Raw genomic sequence first — 18,798 nt, 5'->3', positions numbered from 1 at the left:
GAAAGTGAGAGCATGCTCAGCTGCCACCCTGGTCCCCTGCCCCCAGCCTCAGTTTCCAGGCCCCCTCGACACATCCTTTGTTCCTGGGCTTGGCCTCTTGCTTTAGTTCTGATGGCCTTCTGCTCCTCTGTGAGTTAACATCTGCCGAGTGCACTGGATGGCAAAGAGCATGTCATGGCTACAATGTCAATATTTGTTGAACAGAAGAAATGAACAGTCACCACTTTAAACTCTTTCTTGTGGGCAGGATACTAATGGATCATTAAATATATTAAGCCAGGGATATCTAGCTGAAGTGTCCATCAGACAATGTGAAACCCCTGTGGGATCTCTTAGTGACTGTCCTCCAAGAAGCCTGGAGAAGAGGCTATGGACGCTGTCTCATCTGCAACATCAAGTGGCTCCAGGGGAAGTTGGTCCTGATGAAGAAGCAGAGGTCAGGGTTCAGCAGGACTCAGACCCAGCTGTGGCTTGGCCTGGCACTCAGCCAGGATTTCCACTCTCGGAGCTAGGGGAATGTTGGGTGCAGCTCCAGGTGTGGTCAGACAATGAGCACCCAAAGCCCGGGGTGAAGAGCAGGATGCCTCTTTGGCATCTTCCTGCCTGTACCTGCCTGTACCTGCGTTTTTGGGTGGCTGCTTTTTCTTGGGTTTCATCAGCAGCTTTTCTGTGTCATAATTTTGCCTGGTCCCTAGAATACAAGAGTTTAGAAAGGGAAGTTTGCATGCTTTGAAGTGGCTTCTATTGGAAAGAAGGTAAGAATGGTTGAGAGATGAAGCATAAATCTCCTGGCTTTGCACATTGTCTCCAAGCCCAGGCAGTGAAGGTCCTGGTAGCCCTGGTTGAAAACAGAACCAAGCAGCTCCCAGCAGCTGCTGTGGCCTCTGGGTCCTGAGCCCCCTGTGTGGTGCTGCTTCGCCCAGCCCGTGCTGCAGCCTGGTGATGGGTTCTGGCTCTCTGGCCATGTTGCACATGAGGAAACTGAGGCTCAGGGATGAGGCAGCGGCTGGCCAGGGTCAGGCCCTAGGTCAGAGGACTAGGCCCCCACCGTGGAATCTTCCATCCTCCCAGCCGCCATGATCACCTGCCACTGAAACAACACCCTTCACTGCCTAAGACACTGCCCACAGCTGATGCAGAGAAGTGCCTCTGTGGACACATCGATGTTTGTGGCCAAAGATCAAGGTTTTTAGGTTTTAGAAATGTGCAGTTTAATTGAGCCTTAAGATGAGGGGGTGTGAGGCTTTGGGTCATCATAATACAATTATAATAACATTTAAGTTCTGGGCCGGGATAGGGGCTCGTCCTGCCTACACATGTGCATTAACCCTGATGGAAGCCCTTCCAAGGAAGAAAAGTTGTTCCCATTTTATGGATCAGAAACTGACAGGGTTTGGGGCCAGCCAAACTGTGCTGTTTGCTAAGTTCCCCCTCTTTGTCTAGCTCCATTGTTTCTAGTGGTTTCTATCTCCTGGGTACATTCTAAGATGATTTTGAGAGTGCTGAAATTATAAGGACACAGAAGGACACTGCAGATGTTTGGAGCAGAGTTGTGAGGTGAGCAGTTGTAAAGCAGACAGATGTGCTAATCACTGCTCACTGTGGTTGTTGGCAATAAACCGAGGCCCCGTGTAGGAAAGTGTGTGTGATGCAATAAAGGCTGGTGCCTGAGGGCCACCGGAAATGGGTCCCAATGCTGAGGACATGGCAGGTTTGCACAGGTGGTCCTGTGTGTGAACCTGGGAGGGTCCGCAATGCTGGCCGTGTGCTCTCATTCTCGGCAGGCAGCCGGCAGTCCTGTGGCAAGGCTCTCCCTCAGCTCTCAGTTCTGAGAAGAATCCCCAGGAAGGGTCCAGCCAGTTCTGGAAAACTGGAGAACGTTCCATCCAATTTCAGCATGAGCCTGGGGCCATCATATACCACTCGCTTTGTGACCTGGGGAGCAGGATTGAGAGAAAAGCCAGCTGGCATCGGTCCCACAGAGGCCACCGGTGGCAGGGCCCCTGATTCTGCTTCTGAGGGGGCATGCATGGAGAGGGCCTGTGTGTCCCCAAGGCCTCTGCCTGGGTGTTTGCAGGGGATTCTTGTTGTGTGTTTAGGGAGAGCAGGGTACTGGGTACAGTTCTAAAGCCGCTGAGAATGCAGCGCTCCCCAGGTATGTGTGACTTCTTCTGGATCCCCCGGACCTCCTTGTATCCTCTGTCACATGCTTGCAGCCAAGCCTCCTCCTGCCTGCACTGCCACAGGTGGCTTTCTGGAGCACGAAGGCCACTTGTGTGCCCATGAGTATATGGTGGTTAGGATTAGAGTACAAGCCGCCAAGGCATGTGACTTCTTTGTTTTGGAAATTGTGATTCTCTACTTCTCTCCTACCAGGTTATTTTATCACAATGAAATTAATATGCAAGTTTTATTTATTAATTTATTAATTTTATTTAATTAAATATATTTGGTATGTCATTAACTATTCTTTGCCTCATGATATTAATTTCAAAATGTGGAAGCTTTGTGAAGTCTGCTAGGCACCAGCTTATGGAGGTGAATTAAAATTAAGGGAACGTTCTCCCTTCCTTCCTCCCTCCCTTCCCCTTTCTTTCCCTTCCTTTTTCTCTCTTGTTTCAAAGCATGGTGAAGAACATACCATAATTAATCACGCACTGAGACAGAGCAAGCAAACATCTTTTCAAGGAATCTGCCTATTATTTTGACTTTTTGAAGGAAGAGGTTTTCCTCCGAGTGAAATCCTTTATCCTTATATATTAGTGAAGTTTCTTTTGCCACAAGCAATAAAAGTTCTCCCACGTGTGTTCTTGTTTTTGCCAAATATCCTGGCACTTGGGAGTTCTCTTACTCCCCAGAGGGAGAATGTGGTGTGCTGTAAGCTGGGCTGGTGGCATTTTTTGCCTTTTGTTGAAAGGCTGAGAAGCCTGGTGGCCTGTGGCCCAGGACTGCCTTCTCCTGGTGACCTCCAGCCCTGCCTCGGGCAGATGACCATTCTCTCCCCTGGGAATCTTCCATCTAGTTCCTAAAGGAACAGAGCACAACAGAACAGAAGCCCAGCTTAGCTATCTTTGACCAGCATGTGCTGCAAAGACCAGTTTCCTTCTAACCTCCCAGCACCAGTGTGGGAGGGGGTGGGAGCTGGGGTCCTGGAGGACATGCCCTGTGTTAGGGTAACATGTCCTCTCGCCTCTCGAGATATCTGGGGTCATGGAATCAACCCCCAGGCCATGGGGCCACCCACAGGGGGCTTGTTCTGTATGACTTTCTGAGGGAGGATCTTGCCTCCTGTGTGCATTAGTCTCCTGCTGCTTTAACAAATTACCACAACTTAGCATTTTACATGACAGAAAACTCTCATCTTAAGGCTGTGGATGTCAGAAGTCTAACAGGAGTCTCCATGGCCTGGAACCAAGGCCAGGCTGTGAAGCCTTCTCCTGGCCCTTTCCAGCTCTGGAGTCTGCCCACATCCCTCAGGCAGAAACCACAAATTTATTAATCATCTGATTAACATTAAAACACCAAACCACTTTGTTTTAAAGTGCTCCTTATCCAAGAATTTGAACAAAACTGTCACTGCAAAGTCAATTAAAATTTTACAAGGCAAACACAACAGATATGGGCAGACACTACAAAAAAATGTTATTTGTTCTTAAATTATGCCATTTTCTAAAGTGATGAAGAAGAATCACCTTAACAGAATTTCTCTTTTTTTTGTATAAATATTCATAAATCTTAAAAAGTCTCTAGATAGCTCATTAATATGTTACCACAGCAGCTGAGTTTCTATTTTAGAAAATAAAAAAGCACTAAAATCCTGTTCCATAGAAAGTCATTTATTTCTCCGGTGAAAGTGAGCAAGGGCACTACCACATTGACCTCTTCTAAAACAACTCAAATACCAGTGTCTATACATCTTAAATTTGTTAGGTTCCAAAAGTTAGAATGCAATCATTTTTTGATGCAACAGAAAAATAAATAAATAAAAATTAAATACTTTATCCCAACATTTGGTATTGACAAATCAGTAGTGTCAACTTCACATATAAGAGACAGCATGGTCTGGTTTATAAATTCCTCAATGTGTCATGGTATTTGGGTTAAAAATGTTTAGACTATTAAGTATTCCTTTTTGCTTAAAGAAGCACAATACAATCACCATTAAGCTGCTATTGCAACTTACTTTTAGCTGGGGTGAAGTGATCATTTATTTGGTCCATGCCACAAGTTGTATATATCACACTTCTGTCAAACTGAAACTTTATGCCTTAAGTTTTCACATTTGTAAGCTACAATATGCACTGACTAATCTCTCAGCCCCTTCACAATTGTTTAGAAAAATATCTACTTTTGACCTTATGGAGTCAAAATGTTACACCATCATTTGTTTAAGAAAAGAAAAGAAAAATGCACATTCACACTGAGGTTATTAGGAAAATACTCTTGCAAATAAACTATATAAAGATAAAATTCACTTCAAAGGTATGTGGGTTTTGTTTTTGTTTTTGTTTTTTTTACAATTGCCAATAAAGTGCAGAAAAATTCTAAGTAAAGGGGAAAACTATTCCCTATAACAATAGTTTAATTGCGGCCGCTTTTGCACAGCAATACTTAGAAGTTAGACACTTCAGTTTCCTCAGGAAGAGAAGGATAGAAGAGGATCTTCTGACTCAGATTTTTTTTCCCCACCAATGATCTGCTTTCTTCAGGAATGGCTACAGATGCCAAATCTCCATTAAGTATTTCTTGAGTAGTGAACAGGTCCATCTGGGTCTTAAGGGGGAATATCACTGCAAGAGTCTGTATCTGAACAGGTTCTCTGGTGTTTCTGGGATAATCAGTGTGTGGACCCTGGTTCTTCTGCACAGTGGCTCCTTGTTTCTGAAATGCAGGAACCTGTGTGGCTAACAGAACATTTCATCATCTGAACAGAAGGTGACACAGGAGAAACTATGGGATCTGGATGGGCAGGAGAAACATCTCAGGTTTAAACTTGGCATTCTCTGTCTTCACACCTTCCTCAAGTACTGTGGTTAAGGTATTACAGGTGGCCCTAAGCTGGAAGGTGAATGCTCTCATCATGGTGATCAAATTCTTGCATTGTATGGACTTGCTGCATTAGGAGATTATAGTAGAGCCAAGTTCAGGCAGTTTCGCTTTCAGAGATTCACTGGTTTCACTTATTTCTTTTTTCTTTTTTAGTCATAGTATCAGTCAGGCAGGCTTTGGAGCTCCCCAGAGCAACCAGCAACCTCTGTCTTTCAGCTGCATTCGCAGCGTTCATATGGAAATGTTGCTCTTCTGGAATGATTAATTCCATTGTTGTGTTGTCTGCTGAATAGACTTTAATTTCACAATCTGCCATCATTATACTGCCTCTGCTCCATTTGCAAACATCCTCCTGTGAATCATTGTAGGATAGGATTCCATTCTCTAAAACAAATCAAAGAGGCTGGCCACCTGTGAGCTAGTTCCTCCACTTGGACAGAATCTCTCCATGCTTTAGAACCAAGCGCTGCACACCCTCCTGACCCAGCTCCAACCACGGTGATGGAGAAGGTGCTGAGCCTAGATCAGCCCTTCCAGGGCCACTAGGTCCCTCCCTGGTGTCCCCCCCACCACCAATGCCAAGCTGCCCACAGCTTGTGCCCGCTGCTGGAATGTGGGTCCTTGAAGGCCAACTGTCACATGCTACCCGGGGCTCGGGGCCTGCTGGGGGCAGGCTCAGGCATCTCCAGGAGCTGCAGTGACTCCAGCATGGCCAAGCCAGCCTCCAGCTCATATATCTGCATCCCAATGTTCCCTCCTTGCCTGCCTTTGATATTGTGGTTTTCATCTCTACAAGTTTGATTTGAGACTTTATTTTGTATCTGATATGTCTCTACTTAACATGCTCAATCTTGCCTCTACCTTCTTTTAACCTATGGAGTATAGTTATACTAATGTTAAAATAGCTGCTTTTATTGCCTTCTCCACTAATCCTAACATCTGTGGTGTTTCTGAGCCTATTTCTATTGATTATTTTTTCTCATTAAGAATTATACTTCCCTTTTTCCTTGCCTGTTTGTTCATTTTTTAGTAGCTGCCAGATATTATGAATAATATCTTGCTGGGTGTTGGATATTTTTGTATTGCTTTGTAGTTTTTTATAGGCCAAGGAATGTCTGTGCCTCTGGGCCTTTCTTCTGTCTCGAAGACTCATTTCCTGGTTTCCACCTTCTGTTCCTCCCTTCTCTCCTTCATTCTTTCCTTTGGCATTACTGTCTCAAAACAGCAGTCCCAACTCTGAGTCCATTTGATTGGACATCTCACTGCAGCTTCCAAATTTAATTTTCAGGCTTCTGTCTGTTTCATTTTACATAGTATGGTGGATGTGAGTCATCTCTGTCTTTCCATGACCCTCAATCCACTCTTCTTATTCTGTCCCTAGAATGAATAAATGATTGGTCAATAACAAATACTAAATGTGATTGAATTAATGATTGAAGCAATCTTTTGAAAACCATGTAATATGATAATGATAAGCTTTAACTTAATCACTAGACTTTTCTGTAAAGTGGGGCTGTTCTGAAAGTGTCCTATACAGCGTTTCCCAGTTGGAGTTTCCCTAACATATTTCATATTTTTATAAGTCAATGAAGTATTCAGATGAGGATTCCTAAACTCAAATGTCTGTAAGAGCCAAGCAGGAAGCACATATTGCAAGGCGATGATCAAGTACAGGAGAAAGGGGGCCCTAAGAAAACAGATTCACTGAGGAGCCATCCAAAAGATGCTACTTGATTTCATTTTTTCTCTGCTGGGTGGCAACACCAGTGTTGTTGATCAATTCCACAACAAAGATGAAAACCTGAATTTTTATGTTGTCTCACATTTTTAAAATATTAGTAATGTTAAAACATGTTAATAATTTAAAAATACGATAAAGCTATCAGCATGTTAACTTGGCCTGTGGATTGCAGATTAACAATCTGTGGTTTAAGAGAGATATATTTTTACAATTCACTACTTTCAGAACTTAAGGATCAGTGACTTGATGGAAGATTGCTGTGGCATGATGCAATCCCTCATGCTCCACAGAAGGACCTCCAGCAGTTCTGGTAACTCAGTATTAAATACCCCATCTTCTACCTCCTACCCTAAGTAGTCATCAAGCCATTTTTACAAGCCATCTAATACAGGATGCTTAAGTCTGTGGCTCTTGCTGTGCCCCCTCATTGGACATGTCTGAGTGGCTTTTAGGAACACCAATGGCCAGCACAAAACCACATCTGTTAAATTAGAATCGAGGGGAATCTCTTTCCAGATCCTCAACATCCATGAACACTCCACCTGAGAAAAGGCTAGTGGTGGGACCCTTGATGGGGAAAGGCTGAATCTTTCTTGGTTAGATGGCCAGGGTGCAAAACCCTCCCAGGGCACCAAACAATGGGATGATTGAAATATTCTTGAGAACATGAATGTTTCTAATGACAAGGTAATTAGCCTTTCAGTTTTTTGCAAATAACTCAGATGTACAAAGAAACATATAAAGCTGCTTTTAACAAAATTCTCTCCATTCCTATTGACTTATTTATTATATATTTCTCAGTATTATCACCTAGAAAAATTAAAAACAGAATCAATGCTGAACCCTGCCTCCTTCTAGAGCAATGGTTCTCATTTGGGACAATTTTTCCTCCTAGCAGACATCTGGCAATGATTGGAGATACTTTTGATTGTCACAACTGGAGGATGCTACTGGCATTTATTGGATAAATGCCATGCATACATCCTACAACACACAGGGCAGCCCCCCAGAACAAGGAAATTTCTGGCCTAAAGTATCAATAGTGCCAAGGTTAAGAAACCCTGGTTGAGTTTTGATGGTTAATTTCATGTGTCAACCTGCAACTTTGACTAGGTTATGGTATCCAGGTGTTTGTTAAAGCCATCAGTGGCCTGATTGTAATTGCTAGGGTATTTCACAGATGGATTTAAATCCTTAGTTGATTGCATTTATGGCTGATTGCATCTACTATCAACAGGGAGAGTGACTTCAGCAATGAGAGGAATTCCCTCATCCCATCAGTTAGAGGCCTGAAAGTGAGAATAGAGAATTTTAGCTACAAGAAATAAGAGTATTTCTACTTGAGACAGCCCACATCTCCTGGAGAAGTAAATGTCACTTTCTACAGAGTTCCCAAATTGCAGCCTGTCTTACAGACTTTGGACCAGCCAATCCCCATGGTTGCAAGAGCCAATTCCTGTAAACATTTATATAGATAGTATTTATCTTCTTTGTCAGTTCTGCTTCTTTGGAGAGCCATGTTTTTTTTTGTTGTTGTTGTTGTTTAAACTGTTCCATACTTAGTCTGTATGGCTTTTTTGGTAACATCCTTCTATGAAGAAGTAAGCATTTCTGACAATAGTGCTTAGACAATTATCTGATGAACTTTAATGGGATTTAGATTTAGATTTGAAAACTAGCAACTTCTTCCTTCCAGTGACACTCAGTGGAGTTATTTGCCTTTCCCTTTCTTTTCTTTTTTTTATTATTTTTATTATTTTTTTATTTAGTGAAATGATTACTAAGCTTTCTGTTTTTCTACAACATGTCCCTACCAAGAGTAAATCTTCTGTTTGACTTGGCTTGGTTTTGGCTGCCTATGACTTTCCACTTGCAGCAACTTTGTAATAAAACTAAGACAGGTGCTGATAACTGAATACTCTTAATTTTTTTTCTTTTTTTTCCCTTTACACAGGTAAGAAGATCTCTATTTCCAACAAAATTTTACATTTCTGTTTAAAAGTTACATAAAAACTTGTGATATATTTTTGTTACTTTATCAGTTATATATTAATAATTTTAGTGAGAACAATAAAAACTTTTGAGCCTATGCTCCCAGGAAATTATTTTTAAAACTTAAATTTCAAGTTATAAATATGATTTTGTGTATAGAGATATGAGAGAGTAATTAAGGAGAGATTTTAATGCATAAATTTCATCACAATATCATGAAATCCTGTGGGGGAAGTAGACTAGAAACAAGAGTTGATGGATTTAAAGCAACAGAATAAAAGTTTTATAAGAGCTCATTGGTGAATTTGTTTTGTAAAAAAACATGATGGTATTAAAACCCTAGGTTATTTACAGACTTTGGATACATTTAAATGAGTGATTGTAATCGTTTTATTTAGTGTCAATTTTTAGAGAATGCCAGAAATGACATCCTTTCCAGGGTTTATAGTTACAAGATAAAAAATTTTGGATGTCAACTTAAAACTGTTTGATAATGAACATAGCTTTGCAAAAATAATTTAGAGAATCAGAAGGAAAAAATGTGACCACTAAAGTTTTAGACCATGTTTCTGAAAGTTCATCAAGTATTAGAATGACCTGGGACATTTGTTAAATATACAGACTCTAGGAAATTCACACCTAGGAAATTCAATTCTTCAGAGGAATTCAGTTATTCTACCTCATAGTTTCCAGGACCTCCACCATCACTTTTCAGGAGAGTGTGATGTCCTGAAATGTTGAGGGAGGTTGGGAAATACAAGCAAAGCCAGGGATCTGGGTCTGTACTTCTCACTTGTGACTGCACTTTTGAGTCACCTAGGCCCTGAGTCTTAAGCTTCAATGAATGAAGTGAACTGCCTGTGAGTTTTGTGAAAGTGCACATTCTGGTAGAGTGGTTCTGATCCTGGGCCCAAAAGTCTGAATTTCCAACAAGCTCCAAGGTGATCCCATGTAGCTCAACTGTAACCAGATTTTGAGCTGCAAGGGCTAGGGAACTTGTAAAAATACTCATATACTGGCCCTCCCCCACACCAATTGAATCAGTCTCTGCAGGGGTGGAGTCAGTGTTATTAAAACTGCCAGGTACTTCAGATGGCTAACCGGGATGGAAAGCCAATGCTGTAAGTGGGTAACATCTCTGCTTAGCATTCCCAAGGTAAAGTCCTACCAGTGAAGCTCTCGCCATCACCCCCAAAACCAGAGCAATATTTTGCTCAACTCAATGAGTAGCCAGTGGGGTGGCTCCCTCCAGGACAGGTAGGGACTGTGTAGGTGGTAGCTTAGCTCCCAGGTGATTCCTGACACAAATGCAGAGGCATGCTGGGAAGGTCTGCTAGGGCAAGTGGTACTTACCCAAGGTACTTTCCATGGAGAGGGACAAGGTACATTTGCAGATGGGTTGAGAGAAAACAAACTTATCAGAAAGAATATGGGCATACAGTCAGTAATGAAATATGAGCCAGAAGAGGACCAGGAAGGGGGAATATAATGTCCTCAGACCTCTCCACCTGAAGAAGCCTCCATAATATGAGCCGTGAGGACAGGAGCTCCCTGGAGCCAGTGAGTAATGTCTAGGCTCGACCTCATCAAAGCCTGTAGCCATGGGGGCTTCCACCCCCAAGCCAACATGGGGATGTTCTCTGACAGGAGGCCCAGCTCAAGAAATTACCTGCTCCCTCCCCTTACTCCCATGGGTATTCCATGGCCAGAGCCCCTCTGAATAGCAGTCAAGGAGGTTGCACGTGGACTTTCAAATTGTCTCTGGGATCCATGAATGCAGTCAGCAGGGAACTGAGGCCTTCTTCCAAATGAGAGACCCTCCAGACCCATTTTAAGCAACTGCAGTGAAAATTTTTGAGGGTAACCTTATGAGAGCCTCTAGAGCCACAACCAATCAGCTAAACCAAAGTAACAGTGAAATGTTAAATGCTTATGTTTTTTGCCACTAAGCATTGGAGTAATTTTTTAATATGGCAATAGATAACTGTTTTAGTTTTCTAGGCTGCCTTAAGCAGACTCTATGACTGGGTTGGCTTAAGCAGTGGGAATTTATTAGTTTGTGGTTTGAAGCCCAGAATATCTCCAAATCAAGGCATCATCAAGGTGATGCTTTCTTCCCAAAGACCGGCTGCCAGTGATCTTTGGCTACTCTGTCATATGGCAAGGCACATGGTGGCATCTGCTGATCTCTCCCTTTCTGGGTTTCATTGTTTCAGCTTCTGGCTTTGCTTTCTCTCTCTGTATTCATTCATTCCATTTGTAAAGGACTCCAGGAAGAGGATTGAGACTCATCCTGAATGGGGTAGTTCACACATTAACTGAAGTAGCCTCATCAAAAGAACCTACTTATAGTTGGTTCACACCTACAGGAAAGGATTAGATTTCAGAACTTGGTTTTCTGGGGGCACATACTGTTTCAAACCAACTAAATTATAAAGCTGTGTTTTTTTATAGTTGGTACTTAATTATTAGTAGAACATTACCATATATTTATATTTTATCATCCTGCCAGTGCACTGGTGAAGAAAACAAAATTCTATATATTAAACTGTTTTTTCTCCCACTGAATTAAGTTGGCTGTAGAGGAGGAAAGTTCCCTTCAGAGTTTTTTCATTTTCTTATTATGGTAAAATATACATAACTCAAAATGTACCATTTTAACCATTGTTAAGTGTACAATCCAGTGGCATTAATTACATTCACAATGTGTAATCAACACCACTATTTCCAGAAATTTTCATTACCCCAAACAGAAACTCTGTACCCATTTAGCAATAACTTCCCATTCTCCCTTTCCCCCAGCTCCTGATAACCTGTAATCTGCTTTCTGTCTCTGTGAATTTCCATATTATACATATTTCATGTAAGTAGAATCATGCAATACTTGTCCTTTTCTGTCTGGCTTATTTCACTTAGCAAGTTTTCAAGATACATCCATGTTGTAGCATATAATAGAACTTAATTCCTTTCTATGGCTGAGTAATATTCCATGTATGGATACACCACATTTGTTTATTCATTCATCTATTAATAGACACTTAAGATTCTTTCCACCTTTTGGCTATTGTGAACAATTCTGCTATGAACATTGGTGTGCAAGTATCTCTTTCAGTCCCTGCTGCTAATTCTTTGGGTTTATACCTAGAAGTGGAATTGCTGGGTCACATAGTATTCTATGTTTAACATTTTGAGGAACTTCCCAACTGTTTCCACAGCACCATTTTATATTCCCACCAGCAATGCAAGAGGGTTCAAACTTCTCCATACTATTACCAACAGTTTTGTTTTGTTTTAAATAAAATCCATCCTAGCAGGGCTGAAGTGGATATGCAAACCCATTGGTTTGGATTTGCATTTCCCTAAAGAATAATGATGTTGAGCTATTATTCATGTGCTTATGGACCAATTGTTAATCTTCACTGGAGAAATGTCTATTAAGTCCCAACAGAGTTCATGAAATATCCAAATAATTCTAGCAAATATCATTACCAGAATTTCAACTATAGTTTTGTGCTGGTTTGTATATATTATGTCCCCCAGAAAAAGCCATATGCCTTAATGCACTCTTGTGGGGGCAGATGTATTAGTGTTGATTAAGTTGGAACCTTCTGATTGAGTGTTTCCATGGAGATGTGACCCACCCAACTATGAGTGACAATTTTGATTAGTGTGTGACCTCTTGATTGAATGTTTCCATAGAAATGTGACCCCAGCCATTCATGGTGGGTCTTGATTATTACTTGGAGTTCTATCAAAAGAGCTCACAGAGGGACCTCAGAGCAACTAAGAGTGACATTTTGAAGAGGAGATGCAGCCTAGAGAGGAATGTCCTGGGACTAAGCCATTTTGAAACCAGAACTCCGGAGCAGATGCCAGCCATGTGACTTCCCAGCTAACAAAGCTTTCCCAGACACCATTGGTCATCCTTCAGTGAAAGTACCCAACTGTTGATGCCTTAACTTGAACACTTTATGCCCTTAAGACTGTAAATGTGTAACCAAATAAACCCCCTTTTATAAAAGCCAATTGATTTTTGGTGTTTTGCATTCTGGCAGCATTAGGAAACCAGAACACTATTCAACTTGCAAAGCTCAGTAATATACACTATAGTCAGGCCTAATTTTTCACTTACAGGTCCAAACATCTCTTTACAGCATGATAAACCTGTTTATCTTAAGAAAGGTGAATTTTTGGGTATCATCTTGATCAGCAGGAGTTTGGCTCCTTCCAATACTTGATTCTATTCTCAGAGAATGAAGTCAGTGGTGAATGGTTGAGTATTTATAACACCCAATCATTTTGCAATATGAAGCAACAGTCTGTAGTGCTGAATAGCTAAAGAGTGAAATGGAAACCACTATCATCCAGTTGGGATCTGAGCAAAACTACACTTGGTATCTGAGAGGGCATATAGTGGGATCATCTGGAGAGAGTATATTCAACCAGGATGGCCAAAATGCCGAGAGCACCTACATGTACTGGTTCTCTGAGACCCTTGAGTCTGTCAAGTGGAAATACTAAGGATTAAAGGAATTTATGTTCAATAAATGGTATCTATTCTTACACATTAAAATTTATGGAATGAAGAAGCTATAATCTCAGCTTTCTTCTAATCCCATGGGCTCTACATGTTTTTTTTTTTCCCCAGAAATTACTGAAATTAGAAGGCCCCAGGAAAATGAGATGTATGAGGAATCAACTCATTCATGTGTTTCAATCTATGAGACTCATAAACACAACCCATGTTCAGCCCTCACCATGATCTCTTCCCGAGGCCCTTATGTACTCTCCAGTTCTGGGAGGGAGGTAACCATATTACATCCTAGGAACACCCAGCACCCTGCACAGTATCTTGCATGTTGAAAATAGTTAACAAACCTTTGTAGAAATAAACCAGCATACTTCCCATCCCTGATTCATCTTTCTATTTCCTATGGGCTATTACCCAGCAACAAGAAACCGAATTTGCAGCAAGAGTTCCTCTTTAACAGGAGGCTTGAAAAGAAGAAGCAATTATAGGTAAATCAGGCTTCATCCCTGTCCTGATTGATTTGTGGCCCTTTAAGTGTTGTGTGGAAACAATCCCCTAATCCTCAACTAAAACCCTAGGGGAGGTGACCTAAGAGGATGAAAGCAAATGGAGCTCATGCATATTGACTCAGAGGTAAAATGATAACCGATCCACCTTATCAAAGGAAATTATATAATTGGATAGGCTGTGCACTAGAGTAAAGTTATGCAGTTGCTTATCAGGGACAGGAGAGAGGGGACCTGGCAGAGGCCCAACAGATGTAGCATCTGCTGGACCCTACCATGGCTTATATAAAACCCAGCTCAGGCATTTTCAGGCCACAGCCAGGGACTGAGGCTCATGGATACACTGCTGAACCCTGGTGAGTGTTCAGGTCCAGGGTCTCAGTGGAATAAGTGCCAAGGGCCCTTGCAAAGAACACTTCACTGCACTGCTCCTCAAGTATGTTCCAGAATCCCAAGTATGTACCTTGCATGCACTGATCTATTACATAACCACAAAAATAAACTGAGGTAAGAGATGCCTCAGACAGAAGAAACAAACATGAGGGAAGGAAGATGTTGTGAGCTCCTGGACCAAATCTTTTTGAGCACTTTGAATTTCTAAACATCATAGATATGCAGTGCCCTTTCATTTATTCAGTAACTGGAGATTCCTGAGGTTCTTAAACTGGAAAAACAGGTAAATATAGATTGGTGAATACCAGATGGTTTACAATGAAATTACCTTTATTTTTATGTGTTTCTTTATAAACATCCATGGAAAGATAACTCACAGATGTATGCCTCAAACCCCAATCCCTCTCTAGGTCAGATTCATATTTCTAGCTATGGGACACATGTCCCTGGAAAGCCCCATCAAACACAACAGCCCCACCCCACCCCAATCACTGTTTCTTTTCTTGTTCCCATGGAATGATTGTCTGAAACTGCAGCCTCTGTTTCTTTATGATGAACTTATGTCCTAGATTTTAGTTCTAAGAATCATGCCTTTGGTGTATGCACTCAAACTAGACTGGCATACAAAAGGGGCATAAGAGGGGTCCTGGGTCATCAAAAGTCCTGTTGCCACAGCGAGGACAGGAGTTGGGCCAGGACCAGATCATGCCAGGCCACCCTGCTTCCTGTAGCATCTACCTCACATTGGCATGGAGCTGGGCAAGTATCCCCGGGTGGGGAGTCCCATCGGTGCCTTCGTAGCTCTCCACAGGAGCAGGATACAGCACGTGGTTTAACTTCTTCAGCCCAACCGCGAGCCTCAGCAGGTTCTCCAGGACAGCTATGGAGATGAGGTTTCCACTGAAGCTGAGGGTCCTCAATTGAGAGCAGTGGCCCAAGGTGGGGAGGAGAATGCTGAATTGGGAATCCATGATTCCACACTCATCTAGATCCAGATCCTGGAGGGTGGCTGTGAGTCTCTCGAGAAGAATCTTCAGGGGCCCAAGATTAAGGTTGGTCAAGCTGATACCACTCAGACTCAAATCCTTCAACTGACTGACATTTGGGCACAGGGACAGATGCATCAGGTCTGAGTCCAAAAGCAGGCAATTAGTGATGGAGAGGGTCTCCAAGGGGGTCTTCAGGCACCTGGGAAGACACAGAGCAGTTAGTTTTGGGGAATGGACATGGTAGGTAGAGGGTGGTGGGGAAAGACCCAGGTTTCATGGCGGGTGTTCCAGTTTGCTAATGCTGCTGTTATGCAAAATACCAGAAATTGATTGGCTTTTATAAAGGGGGGTTATTAGGTTACAAATTTACAGTCCAAAGGCCATAAAAGTCTCCAAACTAAGGCATCAACAGGAGGATACCTTTACTGAGGAAAGGCCAATAATGTCTGGAACACCTCTGTCAGTGGGGAAGGCACATGGCTGGCATCTGATGGTCTTTTGCTCCTGGGTTGCATTTCAAAATGGCTTTCTTCAAAATGTCTCTGGGCTTCTGCCTCTCTTAGCTTCTTCAGCCCCTGTGTAACTAAGCATCTGGGGGTCCTCTCTTAGCTTCTCCAGGACAAATTCTGGGCTTCACCTTAGCTTAGCATCTCCAAATGTCCTTATGCCTGCATCTCCCAGTGTCTCCAAGCATCTGGGTCTCTGTTGGCTCTTAATTTCTCCAGAGGCAAACTCTTCATTACATATCTTAGCTTCTCTCCAAATGTCTCAACTTCTCTGAGCTCTTTGTATCAGTGGGCCCTCTTAAAGTACTCCAGTGATCTAATTAAGACCCACCCTGAATGGGCTGGGTCATATCTCCATAGAATTATCCAATCAAAAGTTCTCTCCCACAGTTGGGTGAGTCACATCTCCATGGAAACAACCTAATCAAAAAGTCCCAATCTAATCAAAAGATTAATAAGTCAGCCCCCCTCGAGATTGCTTTAAAGAACATGGTTTTTTTGGGGGACATAATAGATCCAAATCAGCACAGGGGAGGAAACACTGGTTTAACCCAAGCCCAAGGCCATTCTCATCACCTTATGATAGTCAACACTCAGCATACCACATGGTGAGGGTGGGCATTTATGGCAGTCTGATTCAAGGTGGAGATGTGTCTATCACTTTAATTATCTCATGACTGAGTCAAGTGAATGAAATCTCTACTCATACCTTTCCTCAGCTCTCAAGAACAGTGCAATGTATCTATTCCTCTTACCCCTCTTACTTGTCCAAAGAATGAATCACAATAACAATGGAACATGCTGAGAGAACACTCTGACATGATGTGTCAATCAACAGTCAACATCAGTGAATTTTACTCCTGGGAGACAGGAATAAAAGTACTTCTAACACAGCTATCTTAGGGCCACTGCTTGGGCCACAACCATCTCTATCTGTGACAGATGAGTTTCCTACGAGACATGCATAAAAGGGAAACCTGTGCAACTCTGGCCAAATCATCTATGCTTGCCAGCCTGCAGCGGTTCACCTATATCCCTTTGTCACGGGCAAAGCAACTATTAAGTTTTACAATTTTCTGCTCTTGCATCTTCACCCAGACCTGCAGAACCATGTATTTCCTACTTAATAACTTACTGGGAGCACAAAGCAACCCATTTACAGACAGGGAGGCTTGGAGGAGGCAGCTCATGTTCACAGAGCTGGTGAGTGCAGAGCTTATATTTTGACACCTCTCATTTGATGGGCTTTCTCCCTTCACCAATGCCCTCTTCTCTCAGTTATTTTCATCTTAACTTAGACATCAATTCCTAAAGCAGAATTCTCAAGTCTGCCCTCCCTAGGCCCAAATGCCCCATCATAGAGTTTCCTAACAGTGCCTGTCCTTGAAGCAACTATCCCACTTTATAGACAATACTGAAGACAACGTGGAGAAAATGTTTCCTAAACTTTACATCACTGGCAGGTGGCACACAGTCAATACAGAATATTGCTTAAAGAAATGAAGATGGCCTGGCTTTGGTCTGCAGAGAAGCCTTGCCACTCCTCACCTGAGCACCTGGTCCAAGCGACCTTCCAGAAAGGGAACAGAGTTCAAATGGAGCACCTGGAGTTGCTGCAGATGGAAGAACTGGGAGGTGAACTGGCCAACATACTGCTCCTCCTTTGCTGGAGAAATATCAGAAGAAATGCGGATGTGGGAGAGGAGGAGCCTGCGCAGATTAACCATCTGGCCCAGGTGAGGAGCAAACCTCCCCAGGGTGGACAGTTTCCAGGTGCAATTCACTTCCAAATTCTGGATTGACTCCAGCTGCACCATCTTCAAGATATTTCTAATATTTTGGATTGGTATGGCAAAAATCTTGAGTTTCTTACAGCACAGTTGTAGCAAATCTTTTCTTTGCTTGACCTTCTTAATGAGGTAGGTGAGGAGTTCATCTGTGGTGCCCTCTCGGAGGCAAAGGTTCAGGATCACCACCAGGGGAGCTGAGGGCTGCTCCTCCTCCACCCTGGAACCCTCTACTTTTTGCCTCTTATTCACAGAATTGGCTGCCCCTGGCTCAGTCAATGAGAACTCACGGGTTGCAGATCCAGACCAAACATTGCAGAAGTCCTGATGAGCATGCTTCCATAAATCCAGCACTTGTAGTTTCCGTCTCCTGTGAGAAAAATGGGGGATAGGCTGAGACACTCAGATCCACATAGAACACTAATAGGGTCAGGATATAGACAAGGACCAGCCAGACAGCAGCTGTTCCCCTTCCTGCTTCTCTCTGGGATCCTTCCACATTCCCGTTTTGTGAACCTTTAAGTATCCCTGAGAGAAAGGGAGTACATGTTCCTCCTGTGACCTCTGCATATCAATTTGCTTCCATTTCCAGAAGCCCTTTCCCTAAGTGAGACTTGCAATGTCTCCAGGGCTCCCCTAACTTCCTCATGGCATCCTCAAAGTCTCTGCTCAACCCTTTGGACCTCCCTGATTCTCCCTGATCCCACCTGTTTCTTGCTCTGACTCCCCTGGCCCTACTAGGTGACCTCATCACCCTTACCTGGGGCGAGGCTTCTGGGCAAGCAGGCCATTGATCCCATCAAACACAGCATGTAAGGTCTCCCGGTGAATCCACTGTCCCTTCACTAAGGCTCCCAGTGGGAGGCAGACGAAGGGCCAGGCCTGTGCCATGGCCTTCAGTGCCTCACAGTGTCTCCCGGTGAAGGCTACCATGAACAGTGGCAGGAAGAGCTCTGTTGGCAGCTCCTCCAGTGCTGTGATGGCCAAGGCCTTGTCCATTAGCAGGCTCTGACTGGCCAGTTCCAGAAGCCTGGGTGGGGCCTGGCTGCTCATCCTGATGAATCTGCTTTGAAAGAAATCCTAAGGAAACAGCCAGGGAACAAGGTGTCCTTCACAGGCCAAGCATGAGCAACCCCATCTTCCCCTCCATTCCCAGAGGAAGCAACTCAGGGTTGAAGTTACTGCTCTGGCAATTGTGGCAGGGGAGGGGGGTCCTCAGTATACCCCAATTACATTCTGCACTCCAACAAGTAGAGTGTCTTACTAAGCACCAAGGGGATGGGAAGACTACCACTGGCTCCATC

General features: G+C 43.1%; 1 protein-coding gene and 1 pseudogene across 1 annotated transcript; both read right to left on the bottom strand.

The window, feature by feature from the left end:
- Positions 1–4,636: 4,636 nt before the first annotated feature.
- Positions 4,637–5,792, bottom strand: LOC119518113 (annotated as a pseudogene).
- A 9,031-nt stretch (positions 5,793–14,823) lies between these two features.
- On the bottom strand, positions 14,824–18,568 carry LOC119518112 (melanoma antigen preferentially expressed in tumors-like). Its single transcript, XM_037815170.1, is given in 3 exon segments — positions 14,824–15,400; positions 17,256–17,864; positions 18,255–18,568. Coding segments are annotated over 3 exon segments (1,479 nt in total). The 5' UTR covers positions 18,548–18,568.
- Positions 18,569–18,798: the final 230 nt, after the last annotated feature.

Source organism: Choloepus didactylus, chromosome 21, assembly GCF_015220235.1.
Source record: "Choloepus didactylus isolate mChoDid1 chromosome 21, mChoDid1.pri, whole genome shotgun sequence".
Classification (NCBI taxonomy): Eukaryota; Metazoa; Chordata; class Mammalia; order Pilosa; family Megalonychidae; genus Choloepus; species Choloepus didactylus.
The sequence above is the reverse complement of the archived record's forward strand: the minus strand, read 5'-3'. Positions and strand labels throughout refer to the sequence as shown.